This window comes from Pituophis catenifer, unplaced genomic scaffold (assembly GCF_029215685.1).
Source record: "Pituophis catenifer annectens isolate HBS135680 unplaced genomic scaffold, rPitCat1.0.hap2 SCAF_1, whole genome shotgun sequence".
NCBI classification, from domain to species: domain Eukaryota; kingdom Metazoa; phylum Chordata; class Lepidosauria; order Squamata; family Colubridae; genus Pituophis; species Pituophis catenifer.
The window spans coordinates 101,883,501-101,903,854 of NW_027256881.1; the positions used below are offsets into that span (position 1 = coordinate 101,883,501).

A 20,354-nucleotide genomic window follows, 5' to 3' on the forward strand; every position below is an offset into this window, starting at 1 on the left:
AGCAATGTGTTACAACAGTCAAAAAAACCAATGTAATCCTAGGCTGCATTAACAGATGGGTAGAATTAAGATCACGTGAATTGTTAGTACTGCTTTATAAGGACTTGGTAAAACCACACTTGGAATACTGTATCCAGTTTTGGTCACCACAATATGAAAAACAAGTTGAAACTCTAGAAAAAGTGCAGAAAAGAGCAACAAAGATGATTAGGGGGATGGCGTTAAAACATATGAAGAATGATTGCAAGAATTGGGTATGCCTAGCCTAGTAAAAAGAAGGACTAAGGGTGCCATTAAAGCAGTCTTCCAATATTTGAGGGGCTGCCACAAAGAAGAGGAAGTCAACTTATTTTCCAAAGCACCTGAAGGTAAAACAAGAACCAATGGATGGAAACTAACCAAGGAGAGAAGTAACCTAGAACTAAAGAGAAATTTCCTAACAGAGCAATAAACCAGTGGAGCAGCTTGCCTTCAAAAGTTGTGGGTGCTCCATCACTGGCGGCTTTTAAGAAGAGACTGGACAGCCATTTGTTTGAAATGGTATAAAGTCTCCTGTTTGAGCAGACGGTTGACTCTGAGGCCTCCCTTCCAACTCTGACGTTCTATGTTCTATATCAGGGAAAGAATGCCAAGCACAGATTTCTGGGAGCTGAAAGAGCTCAGAGTTGTGGTATAACAGAATAGATTTGATATGTTTTTTTTCATGACCAACATCTGTTGTGTCTTCCAGCTGAAATCTCGTGTTCTAATGACTCCTTTAGCAATCTCCCCACCAAGAAGCACCCCAGAACCTGACATTAGTTCAATCCCCCAGGATGCGGCTACAATTCCCAACTCGGCAGCACCGCAAGCCCTCACAGGTATGTAGAATCAAACCCGCCAAAATGAAAGCCTGGTTTTACATCCAATGTTTTTAAGAAAGCTTTCTTCCCTGTCCTTCTGAGAGCCCCAAGACAGCTTATCAATTAATTTGCCAGCTGTCTTTCCAAACTGATGTTTTCCTCTATTTTTGTTTTCAGTATTATTTGCTCCTTTAGTTGTACATAATAGAAAAAAAGATGCACAGAAGCAACTTGTGTACTGACTGATTTAAGAGACCCTGTGCCACAGGCTGAAAGTAAAATATGGGTGCTTTTGCATGAATAGATTCATCATCAGAACTTAGAAAAGCCATCTGTGTCCCTCATTTGTGCTTACAATGGGTTCTCCTGCTTTGTTTACATCTTCCGCTTTGTTATGTAGGCTTTTAGTGGCTTACAGAGCTATGTGATGCTATTATTGCCATTATCCCCCTATTTATCCAGAATAAAATGCTTTGAGACTTTTTATTGTTCAGTCTGAGTAGCTGTTTAACACTTCAAGTACTACATTTTTATTATGGTTATAATAATTGTCTATTATCCACAGCATTGCACATCTATCTTCTTTGCTATGTAATAATTTCTTTGTCACCTCTCTAATTTCTGTCACAGGATGTTGATATATGTTCTGAATGATGACAACTCTAATACTTTTGTGACCAGCAATAATAATGTGTCTTATTTTATTATGACTGAGACCAGGTCTGTTAAGACATAGTCATAAATAGACCTGCATACAGTAGAATATCCTTCTTAAAAGAAAAAAGTTCTGGTATATCAAATGTTAGCACTGTTGTTCTAGAAAAGACCAATATTGATACTACAAACTACTGTATTAATCTGTGCAACTACATAATAGATTGGATTAAGGTAATTTTGTATTTTATAGTAATAAATTGCATTGAAAGTTTAAACCCAAGTTGTATGGAATATAAGATACGATGGAAGACTCAGTAAAAATCTTTATGCTGACCTCTGGAATAATTAGAGAAACATGGATGAAGAAAGAGTAACAATTCCTTTTCTTCCTCAGAAACTGTAACTTTTTTTTAAAAAAAATCATTTTATCAAATTTTAACCATTTTTATTTCTTGCTTTCTTTCACATTTTATACTCATGATTTTCTTCATTATATAGAACCAGGGCTTTTAGCTCATTCTATATGCCTAAATTTCTGGATTTAATTGGAAATCCTTCAGAAGTGTAGACTGTTCTCTGGAAACAAATCAACAAATATATTCCTGTATGTCTATTGAGATTCTCAGTCATCCAGGTCATGGTTGTGTCCCAAAGGTGCTTTCTCAGGAGGCAAGTAGACTTTCTGGTTTTTCTTTGAAGACATTTCACTTCGCATCCAAGAAGCTTCAGCTCAGAGCTGGAGAAGCTTCTTGGATGAGAAGTGAAATGTCTTCAAAGAAAAACCAGAAAGTCCACTTGCCTCTTGAAAAAGCACCTTTGGGACAACCATATTTCTATTGTTATCCAGTGAAGTCTTTCCCAACCTGATGCCGGATATGCAGGGTCTGCAAAGACCTGAATCTCCAGTTTACAAACCCAAATCAGGGACACAGAAAGGAAATGATGTTTTATGAAGTCTTTAGAGATCCTTTTGAATAATGACAAGGAATTTTTCCCTCCCTGCAGTCTGCCTTTATGTCAACAAGCAAGCGAATGTGGGGCCATACCTTGAGCGAAAGAGAATACAGCAACTCCCAGATCATTTTGGACCTGAACGACCTTCCATGGTGCTACAGCAGGCAGTTCAAGCATGCATTGATTGTGCCCACCAGCAAAAGACTGTCTTCTCACTTGTCAAGCAGGGCTATGGCGCTGAAATGGTGTCAGGTAAAACTGGAGACAGTGTATTGCAGTAAATGTATTTCTGCTTTCAGGAATGCTAACCAGGGTCATGGGCTTTGGATAGTTTTCTCTCCAACGTTCATTAATAAAAATGATTAATAGTAGAGTTGGTAGAGCTTTGTTTGCCTGTAATGATATTCCCCTGCATCCATTCCATATTTGAGAAAGTCTGGGTTGGTTGTAAGTTGCCTAAAGTCACCTCTAGGAGAGATGGGTGGCATATAAATTTAATAAATGAATATGTAGAACAAAGACCAAAAAACTGTTCACCAATGGAAATTCATCTCCACTTTGAGCTGTCATGCAGTAAACATATAAACAGAGTCAGTATTTTTTGCATTTCCAATCCACCTGATTTCTTTCTTCAACTTGTTTCTGTGCCCCATGCCTGTGTGTCTGTGACAATGAATAATTATGTAATTCCACATTTATAATGTGCCATTGTTTAAGGTAAAGTGTTGAATGTGGCTATATGAAAAAGTACTTTTCTTGTTTGTTCTCTTTCCTGATCTATCTTACAATCCTTGGATTTCTTGATAGTATCCTAGGAGTACTGCACTGATCAGCTCTTACTCTACTCAGCTTATTGACATAAACTAAGGTCAAGCAGGTACAGTCAGCTGCTGTGACAAAGGCAGCCATTTTATCTACCCTCAGCCACAGAAACTCACCGGGTGACTTTGGACCATTCTCTCTCAACCCAACCTACTCCAAGGGTTGTTGTGAAAGAAAATGGGAGTAGGGTATGCTGCGTCTAGTGTTTGGAGCCTCTGACTGAAAATGAAATGAGATATAAATCAAATACATACATGCATACATTACTCTGATGAAAAAATCATCAGCGAGCACTCAAACTGCTATCCCTCAGATCATATTCTTTTTAAGAGATATTATGTACTTATTATACAATACTGGGATATTAGGATACTGGCTTCTGTTTTCTGAAGTGTTTTAATTTATATTTCATGGTTTTAAAAATTAATCTTATTTATAAAAGTTTTGAAATACATGTCTATGGAGATTCTCAGTCATTCAGGTCATGGTTGTCCCAAAGTGCTTTTTCAAAAGGCAACTGGACTTTCTGGTTTTTTCTTTGAAGACATTTCGGTTCTCATCCAAGAAGCTTCTTCAGCTCATTACTGTATTTTGAAATACAGTAATGAATCACAATATTTATATCATCCTTTTCAAAATAGAGATGGAAATATGCTTTAAGAAATATTTTTTTTGAAATATTGACAATTATCTTCTCCATTAAATCTGTTTTACTCCACTACAAGACTTGTCATGTTGTGCAATTCTAAGCTTTATCCCACAGTACAACATTTATTTATATTCTGTTTCCATTTTCATTTCCCCTCTGGGCATTTTGATCCTATTTGCACCTGTGCTGAAAGAACAAAAAGCTAAACATACACATACAAAAATTACTTCAGCTGAATCCTGAAAATATGCCAGGTTGTTATATCTAGTAAAATTATTATTATTTTCTTGTATGGCTAAGGCTGAATTGCTATAAACGTGAATGTAGTGGCAGTTCAAAGCTTCTGATTAGATTCAGTTCAATGTAGCAAAGGTGAAATATAACTTCTGTTTTTAAGATCTCTGGCATCTTTTTTATTTCCATCAAAATTGACAGAATTGAGGAACCACTAGTATAAGCTCCAGCCTCAAAAATTCTCCTACCACAACTCTAAAATGGTAGCATTTCAATAACATAAATGAACATGGAAAACGTATAGTTTAGCAACTGTTGATAGTGTAAAAATGGCCGTGCTGACAGGACGTCATATTAGGCTGATGTAGGCCATAATTTCACTATGCCAATGATGGGGAAGAGCCATACTCAGTCAAGGGGAAATCAGCTTGCTTTGCATGTAAGACTGTAACTACTGTAACAATCTACATTTTTTCTCTCTCTCCATCAGTTTCTGCCTCTTTTGAAGGAAAACAGCACCTCTTGAGTCTCCCAGTTGTGAACAGTATTGGTTACGTTTTGCGATTCCTCAAAAAGCTTTGCCGTAACTTATTATGCGACAATCTTTTCAGCAACCAGCCTTTTCCACAATATAACACTTCTGAAAACCCAGAAGAGTATGAAAATGGACAGATGGAATCAGGTAAGTTTAAGAGCTATAAAAATATGAATCTTTCAAGAGTGACCCAGTTGGTGTAGTGGTAAGGTATTGGGCTAGAAGCAGGGGGACTGTAAATTCTAGTCCTGCCCTAGCCACAAAGCCAACTGCGTGACCTTGGGCCAGTCATTTTCTCTCAGCCCTGGAAGGAGGCAATGGCAGACCATTTCTGAACTAGCTTACCAAGAAAGGTGTAGGGACTTATCCAGGCAGGGTCTAAGAATCAGGCACGACTGAATGGAAGAAAAAAAGGTTCCACTATAAGTTAGTTCCAATTGACTATTTGACTATTACATCATACCAAAATATATAATGCTGCTTTTTGCTCTTCACCAACTAAAATTCTTTTCATACATATTTAAGTTGCATCTCAAATCAGATGTGATATAGGAGAACTCTGACTCAGTCTTAACTTCTAAAATATATATAGGGGTTCGGCTTTTTGGGGGGGAACATTTTGATTGCAGCAGCAGCATATGGAAGAGTTTTGGCTGTTCTGATGCATGGTGGTTTCCAGCTCTAAGTTTCTAAAAAAGGTATTTAGTTCAAAGCTAGGGGAAAGAATAGGTACTGTCATATAATTAAAATTTTCTTCGAGTTGTGTTTCTATAAAGTTTCCTTTGCAATAATAAGGTAGTACTTTGCCATTAGTTTGCATATAGTTCATTTTTCAAGCTGGCCCCAGTCCAGAGGTCTCCTACCAAAGGAATTTTGGATTTGACCCTGCTTAGTTTTTGAGATGAGCCAATGTTAGCTAGGTGCTGCCTCTTAATTTAGATTTTCTTGCCAGCATTTTTTGTCAATTATAGAATTAATGTCAGTTTCAGGAAAGGAAAGGAAAGGAAAGGAAAGGAAAGGAAAGGAAAGGAAAGGAAAGGAAAGGAAAGGAAAGGAAAGGAAAGGAAAGGAAAGAGAATTTAACTGAGGACTCCTTTACCTGTCACAGACAGTGCACTCGTCAAGTGAAAACAGCAGAGGTGGGTGGGTGGGGGGTTCATAGAAATTTTTACCCAGCTATCCATTTTTCATTGCAAATTGTGATGAAATATCTAACGGGCCTTGGGAACAGAGAGGAGAGAGCCCTGGTAAAGGAGAAAACACAGGGAATTAAGGTAAAGATTCCTTAAAGATAAGGCAGAAGTGTGAGAAGGAGCTATAAAGTAATTCTGTCTTAAGTATACTAGATGTAATTTGAGCTGGAGAACTAGTTGGGAGACTTTCAAGCTCGAGGTCAATATTTTCCTGAGTGGCCTCAGGAAACAAAAACCATTTGGGTTTCTGGGGTCAGCTTTATTGATAACAGAGTATTGTAGCAGAATCTTGCCCCTGTCTGGATTGGAATGGCATGAAGACATATAGGAGAAAGCTGAGGATGAACTGAAGAGTAGTCAGAGTGACAGTGAGAAGAAGTAGCACTAGTGAGGAAGGGCTGTGGGGAACAACAGAAAGAGTTATAAAGATTACGAAAAAGAAATAGAAGAGAATGTTTGTGATGTGTGTATAAGAGAAAAAGTGTTAAATTCTTTTTAAAATAATGTAGGTAATTGGAGTACATGAATTTTGCTGGAGGATGAAGTAAGACTATTTTTGAAGTGATTCAAAATAACAAAACCTTTGGAAACAAATTGGGTCATAGATTCTGTTCTCTTCCATATTTTGTGTGTGTGTGTGAGAGAGAGAGAGGGAGGGAGGGAGAGAGAGAGAGATTTTTCTTGAAATTCAATATAACTGTTGGCCTTTCTGTGAAATGTGTTTTTGTTAAAGTAAAAAGAAATTTAATTTCAACAGCATTTGTTTTATTCATGTTAGGCCTTGCTTCTGCCATTTAGACTGTATTTAGACTTCTAGGCAAATATAATTTGAGAGATAGGGCTTATTTTTTCTTTCTATGTCATCTTCAGATTTGCCAAATATGGAATCTCTCTTAGAACATGCTGGCAAAGGAGGCTATGAAATTTAATGTCATTGTTTTCTTTTATCCAAACTATAAAATGCATTAAATGCTTTGAGGAATGCATTAAAAACATATTTTAATGGCTCAACATAATCATCCATTGTGTCTTTTACCTGACTTCGAAGTGTTCTTCTGAAGGCAGAAAAACACAACAAACAGAATTTGAGTTCAGTTCCCTGTATGCTACAAATGTGCTGTTTTAGTCTTCCTTTCACTTAGTCCTGTAGCATTCAATCTTCTTTCCCCCATATAATAATTGCTGCACATAGCTTTGGAATAAAGTCAAAATAAATGGTTTTTATGGTTATCAGTATTTCTGGCTTTGGTTCGTCATTTAATTACCTGCACAATTCATTTATTGCCTCATAGATTCTTCTGCCTGGAACATTATCCTTTAAACAATACATAAAATATTAAGGTCAGGCTTAAAGGGGGAATGGGAGATCTGTGCAATCTAGTCAACCACAACAGTATTTAATAGAAAGCTATTTGCCTGTCTAAAGCAGTTTGTGAAGGCTAGGTTGTCTCCAGCATTTGAAATGAGATGCAGTGGGATGATTTGAGAGACAGATTTTTCATTCTTTGTGAAAGCTGAGCTCCAGTCAAAAGTGGGGTATGGGTCCTGCTGCCTCTGCCTCCCCTGGACAGGTCTTGAATGACAACAATACAGTCAAGGGACAGGCTATTACAAGGGCAACTGCAAGAGAGTCAAAAAAAAAAGTCAAGATGGTGTCTGTGACTACATAATTAAACACCCTTATTTTTTTAATATGGAACCAGTGGTGGGATTCAGCAGGATTCGCACAGGTTCAGCCAAATTGGTTGTTAAATTACCCACCCACCCCCACTATCAAAGTGGATCCTGGGTGCTGCGCTGCAATGGAGAAACGGGCAATGGAGCTGCCTGCGCAAGGGAAGGAAAAGACCGCTTTTCCGCTTTCTTCTCCCTACTCTTCCTCCTCCCCTTGTGCCGGCTGCTCTGTTGCCTGTTTCTCCATTGCAGTGCAGTACTTTGATAGCGTTGGTGGGCGGTGTAATTTAACAACTGGTTCACCCAGGGTCAGGTTGGCTGTCGCAGGAGACTCATCCCACATGTGCGGTGGAGCTGGAGGATGGGGATGGGCCATGCCTTCCACGACAGCCAACCTAACCCTGGGCAAACTGGTTGTTAAATTATTTGAATCCCACCACTGTAAGGAACACACATGCAACACACATATCAAAAGGGTAGGCTTTCAATTCAGCAGGCACAGAGGCCAGCTTCACTCTTTTGAATGCTTTGTGTCCCCCGTCCTCCCCCAACACTCCTCTCTTGTGACCACAGCATAAAGTATCATTTTGTAAACATGTTTCAGTGGTGGGTTTCAAATTTCTTTACTACTGGTTCTGTGGGCGTGGCTTGGTGGGCATGGCATGGCTTGATTGGCATGGCGTGGTGGGCGTGGCAGGGGAAGGATACTGTAAAATCTCTATTCCCTCCCCAATCCAGGGGAAGGTTACTTGCTTAACGCATTGTAAGCCGCCCTGAGTCTCCAGAGAAGGGCGGCATATAAATTAAAGCAAAAAAAATAAAAATAAAAAAAATCCCCATTTCCTCCTGATCAGCTGGGACTCAGGAGGCAGAAAATAGATGGGGGCGGGGCCAGTCAGAATTTTTACTACTAGTTCTCCGAACTACTCAAAATTTCCACTACCGGTTCTCCAGAACTGGTCAGAACCTGCTGAAACCCTCCTCTGACATGTTCCCTATACAAACCAGACACGTTAATGTTCTCTGTTGCTTTCAGTTGATGGCAGATGTGCTGGGTTCTTCTGACGTTACAGAAGAAGCTTCTTCGGTAGATTTCAGACCAGATTGATCAGTTTTGTTAATACATGAGGGTTTTCTTTTTAATCTTGTAATGCATACACACACTATATCATTTTCAGTTTTGTAAACAAAAGTATGTGATCCCAATAGTTTATATAAATTGGTGGATCTTGGGGAGACTTCACGGCTTGGCTCCACATGGCATGATTTACAGGAAAGAATAATCTAATTCTAAGCCCAAGGTTCACAACGTTTTTTGAACCAGGAGACACTGGACTACTGATCATGCATTCCGAAAAGTAGCTGTGACAGGAAGAATGGTATGAGGATGCAGTGGTTAGAATGCAATATTGCAGGTTAACTCTGCTGACTGCCAGCAGTTCGATTCTGACTGGCTCAAGGTGGACTCAGCCTTCCAAGATTAGTAAAATGAGGACCCAGATTGTTGGGGGCAACATGCTGACTCTGTTAAACACTTAGAGAGGACTGTAAAGCACTTTGAAGCTGTATATAAGTCTAAGTGCTATTGATACTGCTAAATACAGGAAAACATTGTTATCATCTTATGAAACAGATAAACAGTAAAGCTTTGAAAGCTGCAGGTTGTTCAGGAAGCACAGGTTGAGTCAGGAGTGGCAGCTGCATAATCTAGAATAATTCAAAAGCAGCTAATATCCCAGGCAGATGCTGGCTAAAATAGAGCCTAAGACAGATAACAAAGTTCCCTTCCTCCCTGTGTTATTTATTAACCCTCTGGAATCTGGCTGGCACCTCTATAGTTTGCCTGGTTAGCCATTGTTAAAATGAAGAGGGAACCCAACATGTGGCTCTGAACACAGGTAATGTTTAGATAAAACACATTCAAAGCTACATCTTTCAACACTATTTAAATGTTACTGCGTATAAATAGTGAACCCCACATTCATTAAATTAGATAACATGATACATAATGTCTGTCTGTCTTCCATCTGAAAGAAATAGCAAATAGATTGACTAATCCCACTCTGGCCCATTTCCTAACAATAAGGAAAGCAGCAATAAGGAAAGCAGAAGATATCCAAGGGAAGAAGACTATAGGGCATTGAAAAATGGGGGGGGGTCATCCCATGACTCCAATTACCTGTTCCCCTACCTTCCTTCTTAATCTCCAGATTAATACTAGTTGCATTGAAATGAATGGTCTTTCAATATTAGCTCATGAGATAGCATAAGCCTTTATTCTGATTTCCCCAAAGGCATCTGGTGAGAACAGAAGGTTGGACCAAGTGACCCTTTGCTTATATCCATTTTTACATTGGCTATATTGCTTAGTAACTAGGGGTTGTTTTTTTTTTTTTTTTGGGACCATGGAAAATATAGTAATGGAGAAGGAAAAAAGATAAAGGAGGAAACAATGTTATAACCCCAAATGAATGCCAGGTCTGCTAGTTCCTATAGTTTGCTTCCAAGAAAAATTTAGAGCAGCCTTTCTGCCTCCAGATATGTAAGACTACAACATCCATCTCCTAAACTAGCACATTAGTCCCGATCTTGAGAGCAAAGGGAGATTCATTTGAATCACCACATTTAGAGGGAGAAGGCTGTTACAGAGACGGCTAACACAAACATGGGAATATGGTCAGTTGCCAAATTGATGAACCCTTCACCCTAGCCTCAGCATGTGACTTTCAGATTTGCATATAATATTATGAAGACGCTTTCTTATCAGAGAGAAATCATCTACCGAGAAAAGAGAGATCTCCATTTGCTCCTGTAGCAAATTCTAAATCCCCAGGCAGTCTTTGTTTCTTTATTGTTTTAATGTGCATGTGCAGAAAATGTGATAACATTCTGGACATAATGCACAGTCTAGTTCATTCGTGTTTCTGAAATTAAACTGTCAAGAGCTATCTTCCCTGGTAGCATTTTAATGACTAATATTTTTGTCATAATGGCTTGCTAATGCCAATGAATAAAAGAAAAGACTATAGTGGTGCAGAGAACACTGATGGAAAATAAAATTTGAAATATTATAACCCCTGCTTTTTTTTTTTTTTATCAGTGTATCAGTATTTTGCAGCAGCAAGTATCTGGGAATTAGTGTTCAAGTGTAAGGTGAAAGATAAGAAGCCTCTCCAATATTTCCACGGGTCCCACTCTTTGATTCTGCTTCCCATAATTATAGTATCATGCCTAAAGCATTCTAAAATAGTAACTTACACCAAGATGTTTCAAGCTGTGTTTCACAGAACTCCATAAAAACTTGATGAGACTAAAGGCAAAGGAAACCTCAATCCACCCAGACAGTTTTCCATCATTAAGGCTTTGCCTCTTGAGCCTGGATCCCGGGATTTTTTAATTTTTTAATAAACAGGTTTTACATTCTGAAAAAGTTTGAAAACTCTAAATTAGGCAACTGCTGCCAAGAATCACCTCAGCTTCCTCTCCTGTAATTTGCTAACAAAGCCCCATTTCAAATAATAAGACATACCAATAAAAAAGCATTTTCTCTGGGGAAGATTAAAGATCTGTCAAAATCCATTCTGCTTATTCTCGTGACTCAAAATCTAGCATGAGGTTTTACCAATGAAGTGCCCCTTTCATGCCTTCCTGTTGTAAGTGCAAGCAAAGAGGAGACTTAATAGTCAGTAATCACCAATCTGCTCTGTGATTTATTTTGTGCCATGGAGCCAGGATGGGACCTCTGCTCCATCACCCCAGAAAGCTCTTGAACGTCCATATTTATTTAAGCCTAATAAAACCTTTTCTGCACATATTCAGATAATCATTCGAAAGCAATTTAAGCGCCGAGTCTCAGACTGACAGTGATGTCAGTATTAATTAATTTCCAAACTAGGTAGCTACTGTCTTAAAAATAAATACCAACTTATTTTAATTATACATCCTTATTAATAATTTGTGTACAATACAACTCTTTCCATTTGCAGTAGCTCACACTTTAATTTGCTAGTGGATTTAAACTGTCTGCCCGGTCTTTAAAACAGAATTAAAAACAACACGTTTCAAAATCAATTTTGTTGCTTTAGGAAATGGGACCGTGTTCCACGATAACCTGATTCTTCTCTTTCAAGCAGAAACAGTTATACCTGAAGATTATCTGGTTGATCCACTGGCTACAAAGCATTACAGCATTGATCCCTCTGATTCAGCATTTAATTGCATGGGATCATTGTACTCTATGAGACAGAGTTCTGGAGAGGGACGGCACGGTGGAGGGTCATCGTCTTCCTGCAGTCATCGTTCTGCTCAAGTGGCTTCAGGAGGCCCATCAACCGCTACTCTGAGGCATCAAACATCAAGCCCAACCAGAAACGGAACCATTCTGGAAGGAAACAGAAATGGTAACATAACACTTTCCCCTTTCTTGTAATGATTTTATCACCTTGCTGATTTCTGTAGTCTTTATTTCAAGCTTCCTCTTGAGAAAGCAATTGTGTGTGCAGTAATTGCAATCAGATAACAGTAGGATTGTGGCAACAAACCTTGACCCCCCCAACCTCTGGGCAGTAACTGTGCAAGGATGGAAACTCTGTGTAAAGTTTGCAGACATGCAGGGCTTATTCGTGCAATCTAATGCACATACAGTAAGTCCATAGAAGTTATGCTTAGTGCTAGAACATAAACCCACACAAAGTACACAGTAACTGTATAAGTCACAATTATGACAGTAACTTTAAATTTCCCATTCAATTCTTTTGACTGCTCTGGTGAAAACAATGATTTAGGGCTCTAATTTAGCTCCTTTTGCGTTTCATGTAATAGTGGAACATTTCTGAAGTTTGCATATTATTTCTTTCTTATAAACCGGATATCATCAAGATGTTATTTTATAAAGACGCTGGGCAGTACTGAATGTAGCCCTATCTATCTATGCTCTGCTCTGCTCTGAGGTTGGAAAAGGTAAAGTAGGAATTTCATACCTGGGAGCTACTAAAGATGCCTGATGGGGTCAGTTAAACATAATAATTTAGAATAGCTTAGAATAACAGAGTTGGAAAGGATCTTGGAGATCTTCTAATCCAAACCCCTGCTTAGGCAGGAAACCCTACAGCACTTCAGACAAATGGTTATCTAATCTCTTCTTAAAAACTTCCAGTGTTGGAGCATTCACAACTTCTGGAGGCAAGTTATTCCACAGTTAATTGTTCTAACTGTCAGGAAATTTCTCCTTAGTTCTAGGTTGCTTCTCTCCGTAATTAGTTTCCACCCATTGCTTCTTGTTCTACCCTCAGGTGCTTTGGAGAATAGCTTGACTCCCTCTTCTTTGTGGCAACCCCTGAGATATTGGAACACTGCTATCATGTCTCCCTTAGTCCTTCTTTTCATAAGACTAGACATATCCAGTTCCAGCAACCATTCTTTATATGTTCTATCCTCGAGTCCCCTAATCATCTTTGTTGCTCTTCTCTGCACTCTTTCTAGAGTCTCAACATCTTTTTTACATTGTGATGACCAAAATTGGATGCAGTATTCCAAGTGTGGCCTTACCAAGGCATTATAAAGTGGTATTAACACTTCACGTGATCTTGATTTTATCCCTCTGTTTATGAAGCCTAGAACTGTGTTGGGTTTTTTGGCAGCTGCAGCACACTGCTGGCTCATATTTAAATAGTTGTCCATTAGGACTCCAAGATCCCTCTCACAGTCACAACTATTGAGCAAGGTACCACATATACTGTACCTGTGCATTTTTTTTTGCCTAAATGTAGAACCTTTTTTCACCATTGAATTTCATTTTGTTAGATAGCATCCAATGTTCAAGTCTGTCAAGATCCTTCTGTATCTTAAGCCTATTCTTATAATAAGACATGCATTGTTGATGTACCTATTTAACTTCCCTGCAAGCCCCCCCCCCACCTTAATCTTATTATGGAAGAAAATAACATTGTAAATAAGAACATTTAAAAGTTCAGACATGAGATTCAGATATCAACTATCATTTGAAAATAATAAGCAACTTTTTTTCAAAATGAAGGAAAATTGGATCCTATTGAATGAATATAGTACTCCCCTCCCAGTCTACCTGTACAATAGAGAGGGGAATCTCTAGCCTTTCAGAGATTGATGGGATCTATTATATCAGTTGAGGCTAATGGGGGATGAAATCCCTTCTGCTGTTTGAAGGCAGAAGGAAACTTATTAAAATAGGATTACCAAAAATCCAAATGGCCATTAGATGGCAGCAAAGAATTAGACTTTTCTGTATTTTCTTATTCCACTGCCACCTATGTCTGGTTTTTTTTTGTAGCCAGGGTCTTGAATCAGACAATATAAACAGATATTATGAGGTCTTTGGTGCTGTCTGAGGTTGGTGGTTTTCTTGCAGGCGTTTCATTGCCAAACTAGGTAACAACATCAATGCACCAAACTCAGAGAACACCCAGGACCCCACACTTCAACCCTGAGCTACAAATATTCTCTTCTATTGGTTAAACAGATATTGTCCAGCTAAGGAGCAGATTTTGCTGCTACAATAAATTTCTCTCATTGGTAAGTGACCTGCCCCACAGCTTGTTCACACAATCTTCTTGCTAGATACATTTCCATCAGGAGGTAATCAATAATTAATCCTCAGACGAGATAAGAAACAGACCAGAATTATCCTCTCCCTACTCCTACTACCTACCATGCCTAAAATCCTAAACCATGAGGAAAGGGGTTGATAAAACAAGAGATAACTTTAGTATAAGAACCCAATGTTATCATTTAGCCTAATGGTAACAAGATTTTAAACTACATTTACGTATCACCAAAATTAATGCAACTTCTGACCAGATAAAATCAGTTTTGCTACCCAAGAGAAAACATAAGTCACTAAAACTTAACTTTCCTAAAGGTACAAGCATCTTTTTAAAAAGAGAGTTAATCTGTTGTAGTGGTTAAGGCTTCAGGCTAGAAACTAGATTACTGTGATTTCTATACATAGCTATCATTGAAGCCTGCTGGGTGACTTTTGGCCAATCAGTTTCTCTCAGCCCTAAGAAGGCAAGAGCAAACCACTTCTGAAAAATGTTGCCAAAGAAAACTGCACAGTCACCAAGTTTAAATAATGATCTGAAGGCACATGCACACAAGATACAAGCATAACCCTAATACATTCTGCCTGGAGACTGGAATTCTGCTCCAACTCCCTTCTTGGAACACACAGGACTCAAGATTTCAGTCGGCACCACATTCAGAAGCCTGATCAGCGCAGCCCAAATCTCTTCTGATTTTCAGGCTGCCATGCACTGAGCAACAAAGGAGGCAGGAGAATTTCTCCTTGAACTGTGCGCTTTTAAATGGCAGGTGATATGCAGAAATGATGTGCTCATGCTGCATAGTGTTTTCTGGTAGTATGAAGGGGATCCAGAATCTGCTGCAATGTGAATGCTATAGAACTCTCTTACCTCCAGGGAAACTGAGTCCCAGGTGAGCAATCACATACCTATAAAGACAGGACAACCAGCTGTTTCTAAGCCATGAGCTGAGAAAGCAAGACAAAAACAGATCTTGTTCACTAGGCCAAAGAGTTACATTGAGTAACTGCCCAAGAGATGGACTGAGAAAGTAAAATGGAAGAAATTGACCAAAGCTTTAATTATTTGCAGCACTTCGGTCTTTAGGATTTGGCCTAGAGGAGATAGTCATTCCATTCATCAATACTAGCTGCTATATTTTCTGCAGAGTTGATTATGTTGACTCTTTCTTCTTGTGGTTATTGTAAGTCTGCATTTCCCATTCTTCAAAAAAAAAAAAAAAAGGAAACTTTGAGAAGGTCATTGCATGGAGTGAAGGCACACTAAGATCAGTCACTGTGCTGTCCTTTACAGGGGGAGAAAAGCAGCATTAATATGGGAGCTCTTGAAATGCTATGAGTCAAGTTGCTAAATTCTAACTTCATGCAGCTTCTGATTCCCAATAATAGGGGTGTTTATGTAAATCCAAATCTGCTAGTTGATGTTATCACGTTCTGTGTACACTGTTTAAGAATGGATAAATAGGTTCCCTTTCCTTTTGAAATGCTTTCTAAGTTTTTAAGCACCCCGTAGTTCATTTACATTTTTCCTTCCCACCTGCCAAAGCCAGGAAATTGGATTCTATCTAAATTATGATCTTTATGGGTAATTATTGGTGGCAAACAGTCCTCTCTCTTTGTAATTTGAGTATTCTTTATCATCTTGATTAATTCTGATGACAAGTGCCCTAGGATACCTATGACATGTGAGAGATGAGATTGTTATTAATGTATTTAATCCCTGGTGTGAATAATTTCAGATGCATAAATGCAGGATTTATATACAGGAAGAACTCCTACAGCAAGAAAAAAAAAGCAAAACAAAAAATAACTGCATACAATATTCATGAAGAAGAGTGGTGTCAACCAGTTTTGCATTCGTTCTGTTGACTATCAATTATAACTCAGTTCATGATGTTGAATTTAGTTTCTTAAAGTCTTTGTGATGCGAGTCCAAAATTCTCCTGGAAGGCCTTTTATGGAATTTATTTTCTGGGTTAGTTTATAAGCAAACAGCTGGGCTTATTTTGTTCATTTTTTTTTTGGCTTTTTTGAGTTTAACATTTAAAGCATGTAAATGCCAAATAGAGGAAATCTTAGGAGTAAGACTATCTTTATCAGTATATTGCAGAAATGGACCTTATGTTCATAAACCTTGATCATTGTAATCTCTTATAATCTCTATTTATTTAACACTTTACACTGTGCTTCTGGGTCTTTCACTTCTTAATAATATATTTGAGTCTCCTGGCTCTCCTGTACTTCATCTACTAGACATTTCAATTCCTCCATATCTCTCACACCCTTAATTTGTCTCTTACTCACTTACATTATATAATGCTCTGTCGGACATTCTGATGCTGCTTTGTACAGCAGTAGTAGAGTAGAAACATAGAAAACTGCAATGTAGAATATCAGGCCATTGGTCTGCTTTTTTTCAGAACTTTAACATTACCCAACACAGTTCTGCAGTCTCAAACAGGACAATGAGTTCCTGCTCTACAAAGAGAAGATGGAAATTGCATCTGGAGTCTTCAGTGGGCTGCTATCTACAGGGATCCTACCCTTCCTTGACTCTTATCAATGATGTACATCCATGCTGATATCCAGATAGTTCTTGTAGTGGACCACAGATCAGGCAGGCTAATGCAAAGTTAACCCTGTTACAATTCCTGAAGATATTTTGCATTAATGGCTACTCCATCTCCGGTTTTGTGCTAAAAAGTTAAGCTAGAGGTTTCCTGAAAATTGCTTTCCAGTAGCTATTTAGGATTGATAATCCAAATAGTATCATATAGAGGGCCACATAGCCAATTTGATGAATTGGAATTACAGAGAGGTCTATGGAAATACTTCTTCATTTGAATTTCAGTTAGTTCTTATCCCCTCAAGCTATCATGTGGGATTATTTTGAGGATAAACTGAGGTGAGACTTCTTCACCTACATTATGTAACTAACATTATGTCCCATTGTCTAATCCTTTAACCTTCCATTTACTAGTTTAAGGCACCAAGCCAGAAACTGGGAGATTGTGAGTTCTGGTCCAGTGTTTGGCATGAAAGCTAGCTGGGTGATTTTGGGTCACTTGCTCTCTCTCAGCCTAACCCATCACACAGGGATATTGTTGTGGGGAAAATAGGAAGAGAAAGAAGTATTAGGTATGTTTGCCACCTTGAGTTATTTATGAACATTATAAAGACTAGATAAAAATAAATTTAAAATTAAATTCTCCCCAGATGCATACACATAAGCACACCACAGATATAAGAACAACTAAGCAGGTATCATTTAATCTTGTGCCATCTGGCACTTTAAAAGAGGAGTAAACAAAAAGGGAAATGCTCAGGAAAAGAACAGAGCACAGAGACAACAACTAAAATGTATAATTCTGTAGTCTCAGAATAAAAACAAAAATGCACTGTCATTCCAAAATGCTTTATTGCTTTGATTAAATGTCAAATGACCTTAATCTGCCCAGGTTCAATGCCATTAAAATGTATGTCCACCTTATTCATCGTTGTGCTGTTTAGTAGCTCTCAAAAGAGGAAGTCATTACTTCTAAACCAGTAGTGGGTTCTACCTACCTTTGCTACCGGTTCGGAACTGGGAGCATGCGTGCGCGTACTCTTGCTTCACTCATGCATGGCGCTTCTGTGCATGCACATAATGCGCAGAGTGTCCATGATGATGTCCGGGCAGGTGGGTGGAGCCACCCACCACCACCACCACTATCGGTTCGCCAGAACCGGGGCGAACCGGTAGAAATCCACCACTGATCTAAACTCCTGGTTACAAAGGCATAAAACCAGAAATGATGCAAAGGGTAGGCCTGTCCCTCGCGTAATGTTTCCTTTCCTTTATATTGTTGAAGGAAAATATTGATGAAGCAAATATTGACGAAAGGAAAAGTGCAGCCATGACTTATCCAATAATGAGAAACAGAAAAAGTCATTGTCAGGACTTTCTGAATTTGTCAGCTGCCAGGTTCTAGTTTCACACGCACTTTATCAGATGGGGGGGGGTAGGGGGGAGGGATAGAGATACTCAAAAGATAGGGGATTTCCATGCTTTCCTCTAAAATATAATAGACAACACCATAGAAATGGTTTACTTTTCACCATGTGAACTGCAGCCAATTGAGATTATTCCCTAGTTTAAATGACATGTTGATACCATTATTTACTGAAATCTTATTTTGCCTTTTTGATGGCTGTTTCGATCAGTTACCTGTGGTGCAGTGGTGAGTTGCCCCCGGTTCTATAGAACCGGTAGTAAAACTGGCGGGAGGCTCCTCCCACTGACCCCGACGTCATCAAAATGCTTCTGCACATGCGCAGAAGTTTCTGCGCTTGCACGCGGCCCGTTGCAAACCGGTAGTAAAGGTAAGTAGAACCAACCCCTGCTGTGATGATATTAGCTGGGGTTATTTTATTTATTTATCATATTTTTATAGTCATTCATCTCAGGTGGTGACTCTGGGTGATGGACATAATAAAACAATTCAAATATCTGAACCCATCAATAAAAACAAAATGGTGAGATTTCGTTATTGATAGAAGCATATGAGTTCTGGACAAAGTCCATGAGTTTCACACTTAAAGTTCAGAAAACATTAATGTCAAAAAATGGAACAGGATAATAATAAGTAGGATATGGGGATAGGATCAAAGCGGAGTTATGAAATAGATGTTTTGCATCTATAGATGTTTTGGTATTTACTATTTTCAATCAACATCTTGGTAGCTAACATCTTTTTTGTTTCATGTCACAAGAAATAGAAGCATTTATAGCTGACCTGCCTTTCTACTTCTTTTCCCATCCTATTAGCATCTTTCTTTTATATGTACTGATCTGGAATCACACAGAGAACAATGGAAAAGCAAATGCTAAAGATTTACTTGGTAATCAAATAAGAAATGAGAGAAGTGACAAACTAACTGCAATGATATTATAACTATAGCATTAAAACAGAAAAATAAACGTGCAAGACATATTGTACATTTATCAGACAGAGATGAACACAAAAAGTAACATGGTAATGGCCCTATAAATAACACATGTCCACTTAGATTACCTTAGATGGACTATGAAAAGATTTTAGTCCCAATTGGGTTGCCATAGCAAAAGATTGAATGAAGCTGTCATTTCATATATTATCTGAATTTCAACATTATCTGGATGAAAATGACAGTGAAGTGATAAAGTGAAAATGATCTACACTGAATGCAAGTTCCTTGGAATTTAATTGCAAGAAGATATGAAGTGGCAATAAAGCAAAATATGTATAAAAATCAATGGCTGAACTAATTTAAATGTTACTGCTTTTTAGATACTTTGAAGGTGTAGAATTGCACTTCCACCAAACACTAAGAAAGATCCTATCAGAAGAAATTATAGGCTGTGTTCACACAAGGAAATCCATGGTTTAATTAACCATAGTTAACTAATTCAACCTAATTGATTAGATTCACATAACATACTACGCCATGATCTGCCACAATCATTTGTGAGAAGAGAAATATATCCATTGGGAAGTTGCAGGTAGTAAGGCCTAGGAGTGGGCCTGCAGGCCTCACTGAATCAAAGTTTTAAACTAACATAATTGCAAAATATACCAGGCATATTTCTAATGTGCTGACTTGTGTGCTGCATTTTCTGCAAAGTACGTGGTTTTGAGATATATTTGGAATCAGAACATTGAAACTGTGAGAAATAGGGAACTGAAAGTAGACAATGGATAGAAGTTTGAGATGTACATGGCAGTTATGAAATGTAAAATTTGATACTACTGGTTCTGTGGGCGTGGCTTGGTGGTGGTGGTTGGGTAATATGACTGAGTGGGCATGGCCAACTTTTTTTTTTTTTTTTACTTTTAAAACCATTTTTTCTACAACCTCTTGAGTGAAGAGGTTGTTAAAAAAATGCTTTTAAAGCCTCTGATGATCCCAGCTGACTTGCCTGATCGGCAGAAGCTTTTTTTTTTTAAAGCCTCTGACGATCCCAGCTGACTCTGGGATTGGCAGAGGCTTTTTTTCGTTTTAAAAACATTTTTTCTATAACCTCGTCGGCCAAAGAGGTTGTAGAAAAACGCTTTTAAAAGCCTCTGATGATCCCAGCTGAGCCACGCGATCATTAGAGGCTTTTTTTTTACTTTTAAAAACATTTTTTTTCAGCCAAAGAGGTTGTAGAAAAAATGCTTTTAAAAATTAAAAAAAAGCCTCTGATGATTGCGCGGCT

General features: G+C 38.4%; 1 protein-coding gene across 1 annotated transcript in view; it reads left to right on the plus strand.

Moving 5' to 3' along the window:
- Positions 1-20,354, plus strand: part of SCML4 (Scm polycomb group protein like 4) — a 70,318-nt gene that overhangs the window by 42,934 nt on the left and 7,030 nt on the right. The window contains exons 6-9 of the mRNA XM_070953590.1: positions 731-860; positions 2,505-2,705; positions 4,649-4,840; positions 11,691-11,960. Of these exons, the coding sequence (XP_070809691.1) occupies positions 731-860; positions 2,505-2,705; positions 4,649-4,840; positions 11,691-11,960 (793 nt within the window). The remainder of the gene's footprint in view (positions 1-730; positions 861-2,504; positions 2,706-4,648; positions 4,841-11,690; positions 11,961-20,354) is intronic.